This window comes from Molothrus ater, chromosome 4, assembly GCF_012460135.2.
Source record: "Molothrus ater isolate BHLD 08-10-18 breed brown headed cowbird chromosome 4, BPBGC_Mater_1.1, whole genome shotgun sequence".
In the NCBI taxonomy this organism is placed as follows: Eukaryota; Metazoa; Chordata; class Aves; order Passeriformes; family Icteridae; genus Molothrus; species Molothrus ater.
Window position 1 is genome coordinate 31,901,587 of NC_050481.2, and position 17,893 is coordinate 31,919,479.

The window sequence follows — 17,893 nt, forward strand, 5'->3', positions numbered from 1 at the left end:
TCACTCTTCAGTTATTGCATGCATGCTGATAATTATAAAGGTGAAGCAAAAGCTTTCTTTGTAAACATTAGAGTTTGGAGATCTATATTAACTGAAAGTATTTATTCAGGGCAGAATGTGGCAATTTTATTTTTTTTTTTTCCCCCAGAACAAACAAGTTTGCTCTCCCCTAAGTAATAGAGATCTTACCTCCATGTTTCATAACTGTAATTGAAGAAATGTTGAAAAGAACAAGGGAAAGTAGCATGTGTAGGAGAAAATAAAGCAAGCTTAAGCTTCTCTGGGGAGGGACAAAACTTTTTAGGATATCAGTAAGCTGTTCCAAACTTTTGGCTTCCTTTCAAAAATTAAAAAAAAATCAGTAGCATTTTAGTATCTGTGCTAGACCTGGTTCTACTGTCATATGAGCACAGCTTGATTTGGTTTATTTATTTTGACTTGAAGATAGTGTTTTTAGTTCTGGTGTCTTCCACCTACGGTAAAGGTACAATCTGAAGGTGAGGCTGGGTAATCTGTGCTGCTCAAACAGACTGATGGTGTTGAAGGAGCCACTTCTTCCTTTGATTTTTGGCATCATGCTCTTGTCCTTTTTCCCCTTGTTCTGGCCTTGGCCTTTTAAGTCCTTTTGGAACTGGCTCCCCTTAGGGAGTCAGCTCACTAAGCAGACAGGGAACTGACTTGGGAGCAAGAAAACTCAATTAAAATCCCAGCTAGCCTCAATACTTACTTGGAATGGATTGGGAGCATTTTCTGTGTGCCCTTTCCTAAAGGTATATAGGAACTAACTCACTTCCATGGACAAAATGAGTTAGTGTAAGTCATGCTGCCACCAAGAGGTGCAGGTTCTTCTTCCTTTCTACTTTCCTTCTTTCAGGTGCCTTCTACTTCTTCCTTTCTCCACCCATATTTCTGGTCCACTTTCATGTGCTTGGACAGGCTTCTGTTGCTGCAGAGAATTCAGTTTATGGGAGGGTCCAACAATTACCAGCGCAGACATAAGTAACAGAAAGGGTCACATAGTTACGAAAAGGGGTGAAAAGACTTGTGGGGCTCTTACTTCTGTGGTTAAATTAGAAATCATATTTAGTCAGAACAGCCACATTTCACCTGAAATGTGAACATGTACACAAGATCATGTTAATTCAGCTGATTTTTAAGAATATGCAGGACCTGGAATTGCTAAATAAGGAATAAGCTGATACAGAGGTAAGGAAGTAACATTTTGGGGTTTTGGTTTTTATGCGTGTGAAAACAGAGCTGACCAATAAGTCTGCATCCTGTCTGTATTCTTCAACACTCTGCTTTTAGGAGATGACTGAATACTCCTGCTGTCCCTGTTTTGGGGGAACTGTTACATAACCTTGCTTAAACAATAAAGGGTGGAAGTACTGTAAGCAGTGCTCATCAGCTTTTGTGATGGGCATAAACATCCCGGTCATCTGACTGGTCTTGGGCCTACTGCTGGATTCCATGTGGAAGTAATGAGGCTACATGGACTAGTATGCCTGTATAAATTGCCTATAGATGTGCTTGATGTTGTCAAATGAGGATCTCTTCTGTAATGGGTAGGTTTGCTGCAGGAAATGCATCTGTAAGCAATGGCATCATTAAAACATAAGTTTGATATTTGGTTAGAACTATAAGAAGCATTATCTGAAATTACTTCCTTAGATTTGGTTTGCTGGTCACATAAAGCTCTGTATGATAGATTTAGTTTAATTTCTTAGCTTGTTGCTGTCTGGTATTAAAGAATCTGTTTGTAGTTTTGGCAGATTGCAGCAATCTTTAGTTCTAGCATGTTGTGTGGAAAAGACTTAAGTTGGCTTCTACTTGAACATAAAATCCAGTTCATGTCTTATACAGAAGTCAGCACTGCATGAACAACATGAGGTTTGCTTTAGTGCGTAATGAGGGAGAGTTTATTTGTTCATAAGGAAAACTGAATTCATGCAACCCAGCCTGCATGCAACCCTGCATCAGTGGGCAGATGCAGGTCCAAATTGATTCAATCTGTGTCTGAAATGAATCTTTCTCAGTTTAGACTTGTAAGTCTGTGGTCTGAAGTATGGACGCTGCTGTGCCATGGAGATAAAGTCATGGAGATAAATAAGGCTTTACTCTTGCATAGAATTTAAGCTAAAGCCATAGAGATGTAACTTTTCTTTGTTGTTAAAGAAAGGAATGGCCTGCAGACTTTTTAAGAAAACAGCATAGTTACTTCAGGTTGTCTGTTGCAGCAAGTAAGTAAATAGATAGCTGTGTAACTGAAGAGATATTGGGGTATCTGCTACTGAAGAGTATCAGATTCATGTGGCAGACTAGGATGAAGTATATTGATGGCTCTGACTTCTCTTGCATTCAGTATAACTGGATTTTGTAATACCATTGCATAGGCAGTGGGCTGAGAAACCAGTAACAGACTTCTTACACAGATGGTGTAGTTGCAGCTCTCTGTGTAAGCAAGGTGTGTAGGAAATTTGTTGGGCAACTATCAACAATGGTATCAGGTCTGGTCTCATGTAGGTTAGCATGATGCTCTGACTGTCTTTGTAAGGGAAGGCTTGAAAAGAAATCTGCCTGGCACTCTCAGCAGTTCTAGAGGGAACATGTTACATACAGGTCAAGAAGTTTCCTCACTGTGGATGGCAAAACAGCCTTTAGCATCATTCCACGATGAGAAACCTTGTATGTTATGTACATAGAGCATACTTGTATTAGAGTAACTTATAGTGGAGATAGGTATCTGGCTTATTCTGCCTCAAGATGTTTAAAAATAGACCTCCAGATAGAGTTCTTTCAGGTTTGAAAAAGATGCCTATTTAGGCTTTTTTTTCTTAGTTACATAGAAATAGCACAAAGAAGAAATTAAGCTGGCTTTACTTAAAATTATTTTAAAATCCCAAGTCTGCAAGTGTACTTCTAAAGCAGTTGTTCTGACTCTAGCAGGATTTGATAGTGTTTACCTCACTGTTGATTTATGGATGTTGACAGAGCATGGAATAAAAGAAATAGCTTCATAAATTCTAGTCTTTCATCTGTATAGGGGTTTTATGCTCTTCTTTCCATTATCCACCTTCCGTTTCTGTAAAGCACAGTTTGGGGAAATTCCAAAATGTAAACCCCCTTTTGGGTGGAAGATCAGTGTGGCCTTGACTGAAGTCTGTTGTGCAGTTTGTTAAACCAACAACTATTAATAACAGTTGTACTCTCACCCCCCAGGTGCAGTCCATCCAGGTCATGGCTGGGGCAGTGTGACTGAGCATCAGTCCTCTGTGGCACTGCTTCATGCAGTAGTAGGTTTTTTCCATTGATTTCAGCTTGTCAGCTGCATAACCTGGAAGTGTTTTCTGTAGCTAAAGCTGAGGCCAAGCAAATCTCCATGCTCTGATGTGTAGACTGACTCCTTTTGGAATTAGAAAATGAGATTTCTTGTCATTGCCACGATAATCTCTTTGGCTTCTCAGCCTCTGTGGTAGTGCAGCGAGGCAGGTCATGTGCCATGTTGCATCTTTGCAGAATGGACAGATTCTGGCTTGAGAGAATTATTTGGCTTCAGATTGAAGTTCAAGTATCTTGGTTTCATGTACTAAATTATTTTCATTGTAGCTGGACATCGTCTTAGTAATCAATGGCTGCTCTGTAACCCCTGAAATGTCTCCGAAAAGGGAGAAGAAAAATGGAACAACAAAAACCTTGTCTAGCCATTGCAAGGCTTAAACTTTGGGAAAATCTTAACTTGCATTGTCAGGAATACATCAAAAGGAATTAGGTTTGTGTTGTTTAGAGAAGGAAGAGAGAGGATGTAAGCCTTGTGCTTTTGAAAGACTGCAGTAGAGAGGATAGTAATCCACTGTGTTTTATTGCCACTGGGAGTATTGCATAAAATAGTACGCTTACCTTATAATAAGGATGATCCAGGCTGTGTACAGAGAAGAGAATAATAGTAGTTAAGCCTGGAGCAGATTGCTGAGACTAAGTTTTGTGTTCTCTTTCTGGAAAATTTTGGAAGAAGATTGGCTGAAAATTGGTCTGGCTGTGCCTGCCTCTGTCAGTGACACTGAGCTTAGACACTCCTTTGGAGTTCCTTTTTTCTTGGAGCTATGTGATTCGCAACCTGGATTCTGTAAATGTTGAATAAAGCAGATATTTGCCTAATACCTGTTTCTTCACTTAAAAGAACCTGCAGAGTAAACACACTATTTTAATATCTCGTGTTTCTAATCCGTAGCTGGTCCTCGTCGGAGCTGGACTTGAATGAAATTCGCCTGATAGTTTACCAAGACTGTGAGAGGAGAGGCAGACAGGTCTTGTTTGATTCCAAAGCAGTCCGCAAAATTGATGAAGCTGTGGTTCAGGTATGAAATTTTCATTTTGCTGTTGTCTTACTGCTCTTTTGTTTTCCTTTCCAAAAGTAGTTCTTTTAATAGGACAGTATTAACTTCTTAATCTTGTGGTCTTTCAGTGTGATAGCTGCAACAAGCATCATTCTAACAAGCCTATGATCCTGTCTGGTATTTGGTATTTATAATATAAATATGGTATTCAAATGTAACAATACAGATTTGCTTTCAGGCAGAGAAATCTATTTACCCTTAAATTGAGATTGCTTTAGCCTTTCTAATGTTGACTGTTTGCTTTTTGTTGCTAGCCCTGGCTGTGCAATCTGTTTCAGTGATGTACACCATGTGTCTAAAGGTGCTTTTTTCCTTTGGTGTTTGGAGTAGTAAAGCTGTTGTCTCTATGTGAATTAAAACAACTTCACTGGCTAACCACATAAGCATGACACATGGTGGTTTATATGGCCATGTAAGTTTTGGTGACACATAGAAGCAAGAGCAGATGCTCTCAAGGTGCAAGTTCTTTTTTTTCTCTCCAAGCACACTAATTGTGGAGTAAAGCTTACAGCAAACTTAGGTCATTTTAAGATCAGGAAGCCAACAGTGTTTTCTGTTTTGTGGTGGTTTTGCTTGTTTTTTTCCCACTGCCTCCGTTTCTCTTCTACATTAAATTATTTCTAATTTTTGTTTGTTTTGAAGTTTTTTTTTAGAACCAACACCTTCAGCTTGTTAGACTAACATGGTTTGTTGCAGAGCTATATATATACACCTGTATAAGCCATAGAAGAACAGTCACAACTTGTAGGATTTAGTTATGAAAATGCTTTAAAAGCACCAGTCTGTATTTCGGTCACACTGTAAATATGCCATTGTGCTGAATCAGTAAGACTGATGAGCATCATCAGCTGATGTCTGATCATCTACTTAAGAGCGTAAATGGGTCAGACTGCTTGTTAATCTTGCTTCCCCTCTTCCCCCACCCCCTGCCCAAAATCAAGGTCATTACTAAGTATCTTAAAGTTGTTTTAAAACCAATAGCATCTTAGCAAAAAATGCATTTCTGGCTTCATTTAAATACTCAAATTATTCCACTTGCTTGAATACCTTAGCTAAAAGTTAACTACAAAATGTCCTACCAGAAACACTCTATGCAACACTGACATAAAACAGATTATAACCTCCCTCATAACACATAATACAGGCTATAATCTCTTTTCTAGCCAGACACTCACTAATCTAAGTACCCTTTTAAAACAGCCATAGTACTTTGAATGCCATGCAAACACATGGATGTTAAAAATAATTTTGAGTATTTGGTTGTTGTCAAGCACCAAAACTAAAACTTGATTCATTTAAAATTAAGACAGAACTACTTTCAAATTCAGTCCTGTTTAAATTGAAGTCAAAGGAGTGTATGTGTGTCTACTGTGTGTTTTTCTGAAATACACTAAGGCTTATTCACATTGAGTATTCAAATACATTGTTTGTCTTTAACCTGCTAATTCTACCAAATAATGGATTATCTATCCCTTATTTTTGCTGGCTGTTCTTCTTTTTTAGAAATGTGTTAATCATTTGGGGAGCAAAAGTTACATGCAATTTGAGTGATTAATTGTGCAAATGATCACAGGAATTGGTTTGTAAGAAACCCATAAACTGAGATTTTGTTTACATAAATTTTGGCAAAGATTACAAAGAGTAATTCATAACAATTGGGAATGATCTTCCTGTGAAACTGATTACTCTGATTATATGTGATACTATGAAAACCTATCTGAAGTGTGAATGTGAGAGCAGTTCTCCACTTGCTCTGATGCTGGCATTTGAAAAAATACTTTAAAACTGATACATTTTTTTGAACCAAATAAGAGTATTCTTTATTTCTGTTGCTTTCCTGTAGTTTTAAGGAGATTCTTGCCATGATATGTTTAGAATGGGAGTTCTCAGATTTACTTTTTATCACATTGTTCTGTTTTAACATAGAAAATGGCAGATGAGGCTTCTGTAAAGACTTCTGCCAAGAGCTGCCAAGCAAGCAATGGGAACAACAGTGTTTCTTCCCATAGTCCCTCTGTAAGCTGTATGCAAAATATCAAAGAACAGATACCGAAGTATCAGGTAATATTTGTTACTTTGTTACTTTTGTTTTTCCATTTTACTGAAGGAGTTAGTTTATTAAAGCCTGTGCTTAGATGCATTGAATGACTTTGGCTTCTATTACATTACAGCTTAATCTGAACCTTGAGGTCTACTCTATCCTCAAAGTGTTGTAGAATAAAAATATGTGTTGGGTGCATCTTAACCTTTTAGTCTATCTTGGTCATACCTTTCAAGGAGTTGTGAAATATATCTAATAGCATTTTGTCATAAGAAGGTTGTAAGAAGCACTATACTGTTCTCTGTTCATGTGTGCTTGTGGTTCAGGTCAGTTCTGAAGAGGCTGTTGAACATAGTTTATTAAGAATCCCTTTAGTCTGTCTTACTATAACATTAAATTTTAAGTACTTTGTCACTTTCTTAGTAAAAGCATTAGCATTTCACCTAGAAAAATGAAGTTTGAAGGATGTATAGGTTAAGGTGGGAAAAGAAAATGATGATATTTAACTGAAAGGTTATTTTCTTCAGCATTAACAAACTTCTCTTTGTATTTGCTATTGATGATCAGTCTTTGAAACAAAATAAGCAACTGATCTGAAGACTGCATTTCTAAGTATAATCACAAATAATTTTCCAATAAAAAACGTTTCGAAGAAGTTTTCTACAAAGACAGGGAAGGTGAATTTACTCATTTGGATAAGGAAGGCAGTTTATTTTTTGGGGATCCAGACCACAGAATCCAAGTCTTGTGAACATTTACAGCTTTTATCAAACATTCTGTTATATAGGAATGTTGCTGGATGCAATTATTTCTTTAGAAATGCAGAAGATCTTTTTTTCTCTCTTGCTTTTGGGGGTCTGCCCAGAACAAGGATAGCACTGCTCATCTAGTGAGCAAAATGCAGGTTTTCTTCCTGCTGAACTTGCTAAATCCACAGTGTTAAACCCACACTGAGTGCACACTGATCTTGCTTTGTATGAAAAAGATGAACTTCTTTGTTCTCCATTCCCCATGCATCGCTGTGGCACTATGGTAAGTTGAAATAGTATGCCAAGTTATTTTTGACTTTGCTGTTCCCGTCTTCTTGTCTGTGTAGTACACCAGACCAGCCTCCGATGTCAATATGCTGGGAGAAATGATGTTTGGCTCAGTGGCAATGAGTTACAAAGGCTCCACCTTGAAAATTCACTACATACGGTGAGTGTCCTTTTCTGTGATGCACTGTCTTTTCAGGCACTGGGAATTGATGACTCAGTGAAATAAATGACTGTTTATCCTTTCAGCTCTCCCCCACAGCTGATGATAAGTAAAGTCTTCTCAGCCAGGGTAGGAAGCTTCAGTGGAAGCAACAATAAGTAAGAACATCTTTTTTTATATATAATTTCTTTCCTTTCCCAGCCAGTGCAGTGTCTTTCTTTCTCCTTTTGTAGTTCTGGTAGAAAATCGAGAAGGCAGCTGTGGAGAAGAATTCTCTTAATAGATCCTAGGCCAGCCAAGATTTTAATTAAAAAAAAAACAACTCCAAGTTTCCGCTTCCTAATTTGTTCAGGTCATGCAATAAAGTTCAGAGGTTGGGTGCTTTGGACAATCAAAATGTCCATCTCTTACTGCTGTCAGAAGGGTGAGGAAGGGATAGGCTGAGAATGCTTTGACCCCGTATCCCACTTCTGTTTCCTTCAACAGATACGCTGTTCTGTTGTACCTCCTCCCCAAAACGGGCAAATATGAATAAATTGAATCCCAAGTGTCCTAGAAAGAAGCTTCCAATAATTTAAATATAAAAAATAAATGCCTGCTTCCTTCCAGTTTCAGAAATCAACTCGTCCTTCAGTTTGGTTTTAAAGTTAATATTCAGCCTTCTTTTTTTATAAAATGAACCTAATTCTTAAGCTAATATTAATATTAAATATTGATCATATTCTGAAGGAATACTGGCTTCTCCCCCTATTTTAGCTTGCAAGATAGCTTTGAATGCATCAACCAGGATCCCAGTCTGGGAAAGCTGAGCTCCAATCAGAATGGTTTGGGAACCTGTCGCAGTGGAAGTAATCTAGGTAAATATTTCCAGGTTCTGTGTCTTTCTGACAACACGAGGCCATCTGTTCATTCAATTTTGGCTTTTTTTTTTCCCAGTACATCACCTCCTTGGGTTTTTTACCTTTTATTTGGCTTGGTTGTTTCTGGTTTTTTTTTGTTTGTTTGTTTGTTTTGTTTTGTTTTTGGGTTTTTTTCCCCCATTTTTTTCCATTTTCTCTACGTTGCTTTTGTTTCCTAGGTGTGTTACAGCTGTGTAGCAGCAAACTGCTGCAGGGTGTGTCTGAAGGAGGTCCCCTCCGGCTCATCCGCAGTGCTTCTTTCTTTGCAGGTTTGTGTGGAATGCCAGCCACAGTGTGACCCATCCATATGCACACACAAATCCAGCTCCTTCTGAATCTTTGCAGGACATGCATAATTAGTCTCTAGAAACAGAGGGCTGAAATAGTGACAACAGGTGTATCTGGTATATACTTAAAAAATATGTGTTCTGAAAAGATAGCTAAGCTAAATTACTGTGTTTTGTTTTAAAGATATTTTATGCAGTCTTTTAAAGATGAATTAGCCCTTATGTTTCTTAGAGAACTTATGTTTCCTGGCTTGGTGCTGGTTTCTTGCTAACATGCAGGTGTCTTGCTAGTGTACAGCTTTTTCTTCTCTGATCTCTTGCTACTTTTTAATTTGGTGGCAGACATTCAAAATTTTTGAGCTAAATCTGGGAGGCTTTAAAGGTTTTTTTTTCCTTAAGCAATATTAATTTCTTTAATTCTCAAAACTTTAGGCTGCATAAAGTCTCTTTTTACAGGCAGAATGATGATCCATACAGGTGGGTAGACCTCAGGCCTAATTACTTCTGTTAATTGCAAAAATGTGAACTGAAATACCAATGCAGTTTCTTCACAGCCTTTGCAAATCTTGCATGCTCTACAATTTGAGTTACTCTGCACTACTAACACTTCGATGTAATCTGACATAGACTGAGTATTTCTTATGGTGAGGCTTTGTGGACAGTAAATCTCAGTTCAGCAAGTGAAACAGAAGCTTTTAATGGACCTTGTGCTAGACTATATCATTCTGATCTTAACCTGTGTCAAAGGGCAATCTTGCATACTCAGTTTATCAAGAGTGATGAGGATACCACCAGCCCTCACTTTCAAAGTATATCTGATTTCTGATAATGCAGACTGTATTCATATTCTTAAGCTCCTTAGAGATGTTTTTACATTTGGGCAAATAACCTTCCTGTGGTAACATGATACTCAGCACAGGCTACTGTTTGCTGCCACCTCTCTTCACACCATACTGGTTTTGAGCAACAGTACGGGATGTAATTTTTTTGGTGTATGACCTTTAAACTTGAACATTTTTTTAAAATGCTGACAGATAGTATGATGAATTATGTAATATTTTCTATTGATCTGCTCTGTTTGTTTTAGCACACAGCACACCTGTTGATATGCCTAGCAGAGGACAAAATGAGGACAGAGACAGCGGCATTGCTCGGTCAGGTATCTGCTGTCTATCTTGTTTGCCTGCTTTTGTAATTGTTACAATTCCTGGCTGCAGTGATTCACCTGAAATATAGACACCTCGTGACCTGTAAATCCATAATTGTTTTTATCTGCTAGGTAGTTTGCCTTCTGCATTTGCCCCAAGCCTTTATGCAAAAATATTTGCAATTATATTCTTTGTTTACAGCCACCATGTTCTGGGCTCTTAACCAGTTTATAATTTGGAGGAAGAACTGGTTGGAGCCTTTATTAGAGCAAATGAAGAGAAATGGCTTTTTACACTGAATAGGAAAATGAAAAGCAGAAGTCATCCTGTCTATTGTAATGGGAGTGCAACAACTCGTGGGAGAGAACACTTTTAATGAGAATAAGATACATTTTAGTATGTTTAAGTAGGGATGATCTCCTACTTTATAACAAATTAATGTCCTCAAGCAGCAAGATTTATTTTAAATAATAGTCTCTCCTGTTGCAAGTGAGTTGTGTGAAAAAGACCAGAAAGCAAGAGCAATATTTGTGAGAAATTATTGTTAGAGTATGAAGAAAAGTATTTAACCAGCACTCTTTGTGATTCATTGTATGTGGGGTTTCTTACTTTCTTCATAGCATCTCTGAGCAGTCTTCTGGTTACTCCTTTTCCATCTCCAAGCTCTTCATCATCATCTTCTAGCAGCTATCAACGTCGCTGGCTCCGAAGTCAGACAACCAGTTTAGAGAATGGAATTATTCCAAGATGGTGAGTGAGCCCCTTTCTTCTTACAACAAGTGTTTGAGAGCTTAAGCCTCCTTTCTTTAAAAGCACAAACCCTGTTATTAAATGCTCTCAACTCAGTCTATCTTCTGTGCGTGTTACATAAGATTGCCAATATAAAAAAAGGTGAAATTTTGGCTGAACATGAACTTCAAAGCCCAATTTGGAATATAATTCTTTTTATTGATTACATAGGCTGTATATTAATATGGTGTGAATGTATAGGCTGTGTATGAAGCCATATTCTGAAAAATAAATTAAATTGTTTCTGAAGGAGCAGAGCATCCTCTTGAGATGAAAGGGACTGTAACAGCACTGCTGCCATAATGACTTTATGCTATGATCAAGTCTGACCAGTGAGCAGTTAGTGAAATTTTGGAGTAATAGCCCATGACGACTCTCTTAGCTGGTACAGGATGTTCCTGATGTGACTTCTGCCAAAACAGGAAGAAAAGAAAAGCTGTGATCAAAAAGCTTGGCTTCTGTTTTGGAATTTTATTAGCTTTTGTAGCTCAGTGGCATAACAAAGCATGGAATGCAGCAGACTTTTCATAGCTAATAAGCAAATTCTTCCCTTGTCATTTGCAAAATAGCAAATGGTTCTTGATTATCCTCTCTCTGTACTCATCCACCTGTACCCAGAGACAGAATGGAATTAGTGGAGACCTACAAGAAATTCATGCTGTTTGGCCTCTCTCCCTTGTCAGTTAAGAGAAGCATAAAAACTGCCAGTTAAAATATGTAGTCAGTAAAAAATAAAAATTAAGCCTCATTTGCAAAGCTTTCCCTAGTGTAAATCAACACTTGCAGCATTTTTCTAGCTATTCTTAGTGAATAATTTTTAAGATGAAGAATTGTGCCATGGTACTAAAGTAGCAGTTGTGCTGTCTCAATCACACTTGCAGTTGAGAATAAACTGGTTGCTTTAAGTAAACTGAAGTATTTTTTCCTAAAGAAAAAAGGCTGAGAGCAGCCCATGTAAAAAAGGTTAAAACATCTAGGGTAAATAAGATCATTTCAGCCCAGTTTAAGAAGCAGCCAAATTTTCACAAATATAAATTTGTGCAAAACGTTCTGAAAGTTACAAATTGTCTAGAGGAAGGCCTTTTTGGGCTGCTTATTTGCTGTCTGGAGCAGGGTTGTTGGTTTTTTTTCCCACTGGAGAACCTGTGCTGGGGAAAGATACGGGAAACAGCACATCATTATTTTTACTGTCTAGAATTATTCTTGAACTGGGATTCTTTCTAAGCCAAAAGGCCTCTTCAGATACTTGTTTTCTGGTTACTTGCTAGAGAAACAGTAGGCTTCTGGTTGAATATTTCAGTGCCACAGAGTTTGCACCCCAGGTTGTTACAGCCAAGATTCTACAGTCTCTGTGACTGATGTTTTAGGCCAATAGCTCAAAGAAATTGAGATGTCTAGTTGGAACTCCACATAGTCAATTGGCAAGCAAGCTAGATTAGCAGTTTTGTTGAAAAGGCTTCTCTCTCAGACCTAAATTCCCCAATTTCTGTTCCTGGGAAGCAGTACAAAAGCTTGTGATGTTTCTTAGATGCTGACTGACCATCCTTTCCTGACTTCCTTGGGAATTTCTGTCTCTGTATGCAAGTTCCTGAAGTTCAGATGAGGTTATGTTTTTGTCTTGAACTCTGTTTTCCCACAAGCTGTTTTTTTTCTGGGGTTTAATTGTCTGTTTTGTCCTGTGTTCATGGACTCATATTTCTGTGATGAGAATTTTTTGTATATTTAACTTTGTCAAACCAATTAAACTGTAAACTAAGTATTTTTAGAATGGACTAAGAATGAATGCTTAGCCCTGAGTCTTTCCTTTTGTTAATTGCTTCATAGTGTTCTATAAATACTACAGACTCCATTTCAAGATACTTTTGATATGAAAAGACTTCAAACTTTTAATTACCACTGACTGGTATTGCAGTCTTAACTTAAAAGAAACTCTAAAACCAAGCTATTTCCAGATGAGTGCTGCTCAGAATGCGTCCATGGCTTTTTTGTATTTTACCTTTTTCTCCTATAATTTCTCACTAGATTAAAACCCATTATTCAGTTGAAATTCCTTACAACAGACATTTTTCCATACTATTTTACTTATTTATTTATACATATTATATATATATATATATATATATATATACGTATGTATGTAGTGGTTTTCAGTTAAATTGATCAAGACTCTTTAAGCAAGAAAAAATAATAATTTTGTTAATTCAGCAGTATCAATATCTAGTGCTGCAAGGCTAGTATTTATAGAAGAACAGGGTGAGGGATTTGTCACCCTTTTGTATAATCACAGTAAAAATTATGCTGGGCTGAGACTTGTGGGTATCATCCAAGTCAGTTGCCTGTGCCAAGCAGTAGCTTGGAATTTACATCAGGTGTCTGTGGAACTTGACTCTTGAGTAAGTCTTGAAAATCTCCAAGGATAGAGATTCCACAACCTTTCTGAACACTGCCATCCCCTTGATTGACCAATTTCCCCCCATTTGAGATTATCTGCAAACTCACTGAAGGTGTGTTTTGGTCCACAGGCCAGGCTCATAATCAAAACATTGAGCAGTATTGGTCCTAGTAGCAACCCATGTGTAATATTGAGAAAAGACAATTGTTGAAAGAAATGTGGCAGCACTCTCAAGGAAATAAGCAGAACTTTGGGAAATAATAATGGTTATGAAACAGCCACTGGATGGGTGGTTTTTTTTTTCTTTCTGGTATTTTTTTATAGTTTTAAGCAGAAAATAAATCTTTCTAAACTAAAGTCTACACAACTTTGAGCTAGGCAAACATGTATTTGTATGCATTAAGTTTGTGTTTTTACAGTAATTACTGGATGGTGACATTTTGTCTTCAGTTAAAATAGAAAGTTTTATTTTGTATGCAAACATCCATCTTAAGATGCCAGAACAATATAGATAGTATAGGTTATATGTTTCCCAACTTCCCTCATGAGCAACAGTCCAGATTCAAGAGCATCACAGATATGCAGCTGAGCACCTAGAGAGGAGCTCGAGTGCTGGATGCAGTTCACAGCTCCCAAGTTACCTTTAAGCTTTTTTTGGTTATGATTTTGTGTGATGTATCTCTGTTCCCTTTTCTTCATCTCCCTCAAAGGTAAATTGAGGTGGGAATTAGTTCTGTCTCAGAGCAAAGTGTTCACACCAGGCCTCTCTGGGGATTGTCTTCTTCCTATTTGAACAAGCACAGGACTTATCCATCAAAATGTCAGGCATCCTCTGTTCAGAAACATGTGACAGCAAAGCCTTATGTAGTCAGTCAAAGGAGTCCTACAAATGAGTTACCTTCCACTATACAGAGAGCTATGGATAGAAGCTGAATTCTCTCTCAGTACACAGGTAACTGTCCTAACAAATCTGTCTTACAGGTCCACTGAAGAAATGTTTAGTATGGCTGATGAAAGCTGCAGCTCCAATCCTGCGATGGTTCGGAGGAAAAAAATTGCAATCAGCATCATCTTTTCTCTGCCTGAAAAAGAAGAAGCTCAGAGAAACTTCCAGGATTTCTTTTTCTCTCACTTTCCTCTTTTTGAGTCTCACATGAACAAGCTGAAATATGCAATAGAAAAGGTACAGAATACTAATTTGGCATAATGTGGAAAAATGTCAATCAGAATGAAGTATTCTAGAATCTGATAGATGAAGAGTGGGAGAAGGTGCGTGGTTTCAAGCTTGCCTCCCTCCTTACACATGCAGTCTTGAGCTTGAGCCCAGTGTAGGAACTCAGCATTTGCTGAAAGAGGTGCAGTTTCTTTTCTAGACAGAATTAGAATGGAGAGTTTTATGCTATGGGTGGTTTTTCCTTCATTCTTGCCATATTTCACTCTGAGGTTTTCTTGACTCCCTAGAGACTGTGGAAATGATGGTACTCTGACCTTTCATGCAGTGTCTAAAAGAGAGACACAAAATATTTGTCTTGCTGTTGTCTTCTTAGAAATGTTCTCTTCTCTCCCCTTGTCCAGTATTAAGGATTGGTCTCCTATGAGTTGGAGGGAGGTTGGCATTTGTTGCTGTCCTGAGTGGCTGTATAGGACTGGGGCTAGATCTTAGTTATTTTTGACATGTGTAATGAAGTTTAAAAAGATGAAGAATGTGAATCCTTTAAGCAGCTGTTTTGTGTCTTTAACTCTTAATCAAGGCCATGATCTCATGTAGAAAAATAGCAGAATCCAGCCAGAGAGTGCAGGTTTATATCAGCCGTGTCATGGATGCCCTGGGAGAATTCAGGTGAGTTGATGGAATTCTGAATTACAAGGAGAGCACTTTTCATGCCCCATGAAAGATATTTGTCACTTCCAGTTATAAGCAACTGAATGTAAGGTCTTGTATTTTAGACAGTCTTGCAGTTAGTGTGAATGAATTTTCTGCATTGGTTGTTGGGGAAATGTTTTCAGAAAACTTTAGCAAACCAGCTCAGCCATTTTCCAAATGAGAATGAAAGTAGTTCTGTTGCACTCACATGTTCCTGGGATTGTCAGTTAAAGTCTAAACATCTCATCAAGAGCTGGCTTCTGCTGATGACTGTACAGTTGGGTGGAGTGAGGTACTCAGGCAGATAGATGTGTCTACTCCTAGCCAGGGATGTTGAACGATGTAACTGGCAAGAAAGTTGCAGTCAAAAGCTCTCTTTTCTGTAGTTGAGAAAGGAAGGAATGGTCAAAGGCTAAGAAAGTCAGCCCAGGAGAGAGAGAAGGCTTTAATGGAATGGAGGTTCTGTAATATCTGGAATGTAGAATCAAATCTGTGCAATGAATAGAATGAGTTCTTCTTCCCCTCAAATTTATTTCTGAATGGTTTCACTGAATAAAATTCAAATGGGAATGCAAAAAAGAGAAGCCAAATATGTAATTCATATGAAGACACTGGGTTACTGATAATATGAATTGAACAGACTAGTGTTCTCAACACTAGTAATTACTGGAAGAGTAAAAACTCTTCCAGTTTTAGTCTCCTAAATCTTAAAAAAAAAAGGCAGCAAATTATAATCTGGACAACAGAAGAGGAAAGGGGCTACTTATATTTATTTGCAGAATTGAGATGTGCATGTTAACACTGACTTTTTGGGACTTATCTTTGGGCAGAGTTACCATCTGGAACCTATATTCTGTTCCAAGGATTGCAGAGCCTGTGTGGCTTAATATGATGTCCAGCACCCTGGAAAAGAATCAGCTATGCCAGCGTTTTCTTAAAGAATTTACCTTTCTGATAGAACAGATCAACAAAAATCAGTAAGCTTCCCCCACTCCCTTTATTTTTAAGAAAAAGTTTTTGTGCTTCCCAGTGCAAAGCACTTAATGGGATGTTCTTTTGCTGGACAAGCTTTTTTAAACGTTTTTCCCTCCTAGGTTCTTTGCTGCTTTGCTGACCGCAGTGCTGACATATCACCTGGCGTGGGTCCCAACAGTGATGCCTGTTGACCATCCTCCCATCAAGGCTTTCGCTGAGAAGCGCACATCCCAGTCTGTCAACATGCTGGCAAAATCCCACCCATATAACCCACTCTGGGCACAGCTGGGTCAGTATGATTTGGAAAGCTTCAGCTTATAACAAGCACCTTTGTGCATCCACTCCTTTTAGATAAGGGCTGCATGTAGTCCAGGTCATGTTTCCTCCTACCAACAGGTGTCTTTTGCCTGATTAATCAGAGAATTTGGAGGCCTCTTTGCATATCCTGCTTTTTATTCTTGTTACTTGTTGACATCCTCTGTTACACTGTCTGGTTAACTTGTTATAGAGGTATTAAGATGATGCAAGTGCTATGAATGTTGTGAGCAGTTTGGGAAAAAACAAAACGAAATAGACTGGATTGAGAGGAGTTACCTGGGCCTTGGAGGTCCTTTGTAGTTGAAATTGGCTACCTCCCTTTGTCTCTTTCTCACATAGCTAGAATAGAGAGCAGGGCGATAGATTAGAAGTCTGGCAACTGCCAGTAGCTCCATTCACTTACTATTACATGAATGGGCTTGGGGCAAGATTTTTTTTCTATGCTCTGTGCCTCAGGCTGGTCTCTGACAAATTTTATAGCTTGTAAATTATCTTGATACAAGGGACTAGATAACTGATGTCAAATGAGTAGGTGAATGAAAGCTCAGAAAGTAATTCTGTCAGTGATAAATATTTAAAAATTCCTCCTCTTCTTGGCAGCAGATGAAATCCTGACATCAGATAGCCCTTCACTTTAGCTGATGTACTATGTTGTCATGTAAAATAACACACATGCACACTGAGGCAGTGATGTGACTTACTCTGTGATGCTGGTGCTGTCTCTTCCTGATTGTCTCAGGCTTCTTTTTTTCAGTAACCTCTATGAAAGCTTTGCTACTTTGGCCATGTAGTTGTAGTGAGTTGTTTCCTGGTAAAAGATGTCATTTAAACATTGTGCAGAGGTTAGACTGAAAGGGAAATTTCAAGTGTGCTCGTGGTGTTGAGGACAGAGCCAGGCCTGGAGTTACAAAAACCAGCTGGACTGGAGGCGTAAGCTCAGTAGTAGCTCTTGTGGTCGCTCCCAGGAGTCACCACTGGTGACTAGTCAAGAGTCTGTTTCTCTTTTTGTCCTGCCAAGTTCTCAGTGCCTGAACTCAAAATGCTCTCTGATTTTGTTTCATTCTTATAAAGCCCAAAAAGCTGTTACTCTTGTGGTTGCAAAAGCTGATTGTGAAAGGGAGATGTTGCCCTCTGCTGGCCCTCTTCTTTAGGAACAGGGAAGAAAAACAAAAAATCAAGTCTTGGTGCTTAGAAATGGAAATGACAGGATTTTGATGTACCCGTCTTTCCACCTTCAGACCTATGTTTTCATTACATATTACATATCAACTGCAATTATGTACTAATACAATTGTAAGTCCTTCTGTCATGAAGACATACTGTCTCTTAAATACCAGCTTCAATCTAATGGTATTAACAAGTATTAGTGCTTTTTCAAGATAATGATTTTGACTTGTACTGTCTTATTAGTATTTATATAAAAGCCAATTATGCAAATGAACATGAAGCCTTAATCTGATTTCCATAGCAACTGTGCTCAACTCAAAAGTAAAACAATATATTCCAGTTTCATTTCAATATTGCTTGTCCTTGTGACCTACCAGCCTTTTAGATTAATTGAGGAGTCTGAAGCCCACTTTTGGTTCCTG

At 38.2% G+C, this 17,893-nt stretch overlaps 1 protein-coding gene across 1 annotated transcript in view; it reads left to right on the forward strand.

Moving 5' to 3' along the window:
- Nucleotides 1-17,893, forward strand: part of FNIP2 (folliculin interacting protein 2) — a 50,526-nt gene that overhangs the window by 18,322 nt on the left and 14,311 nt on the right. Inside the window, exons 2-12 of the mRNA XM_036381792.2 lie at nucleotides 4,229-4,355; nucleotides 6,321-6,455; nucleotides 7,532-7,632; nucleotides 7,719-7,790; nucleotides 8,389-8,489; nucleotides 9,906-9,977; nucleotides 10,587-10,716; nucleotides 14,129-14,330; nucleotides 14,899-14,987; nucleotides 15,842-15,988; nucleotides 16,106-16,275. Coding sequence (XP_036237685.1) covers nucleotides 4,229-4,355; nucleotides 6,321-6,455; nucleotides 7,532-7,632; nucleotides 7,719-7,790; nucleotides 8,389-8,489; nucleotides 9,906-9,977; nucleotides 10,587-10,716; nucleotides 14,129-14,330; nucleotides 14,899-14,987; nucleotides 15,842-15,988; nucleotides 16,106-16,275 — 1,346 coding nt within the window. The remainder of the gene's footprint in view (nucleotides 1-4,228; nucleotides 4,356-6,320; nucleotides 6,456-7,531; nucleotides 7,633-7,718; nucleotides 7,791-8,388; nucleotides 8,490-9,905; nucleotides 9,978-10,586; nucleotides 10,717-14,128; nucleotides 14,331-14,898; nucleotides 14,988-15,841; nucleotides 15,989-16,105; nucleotides 16,276-17,893) is intronic.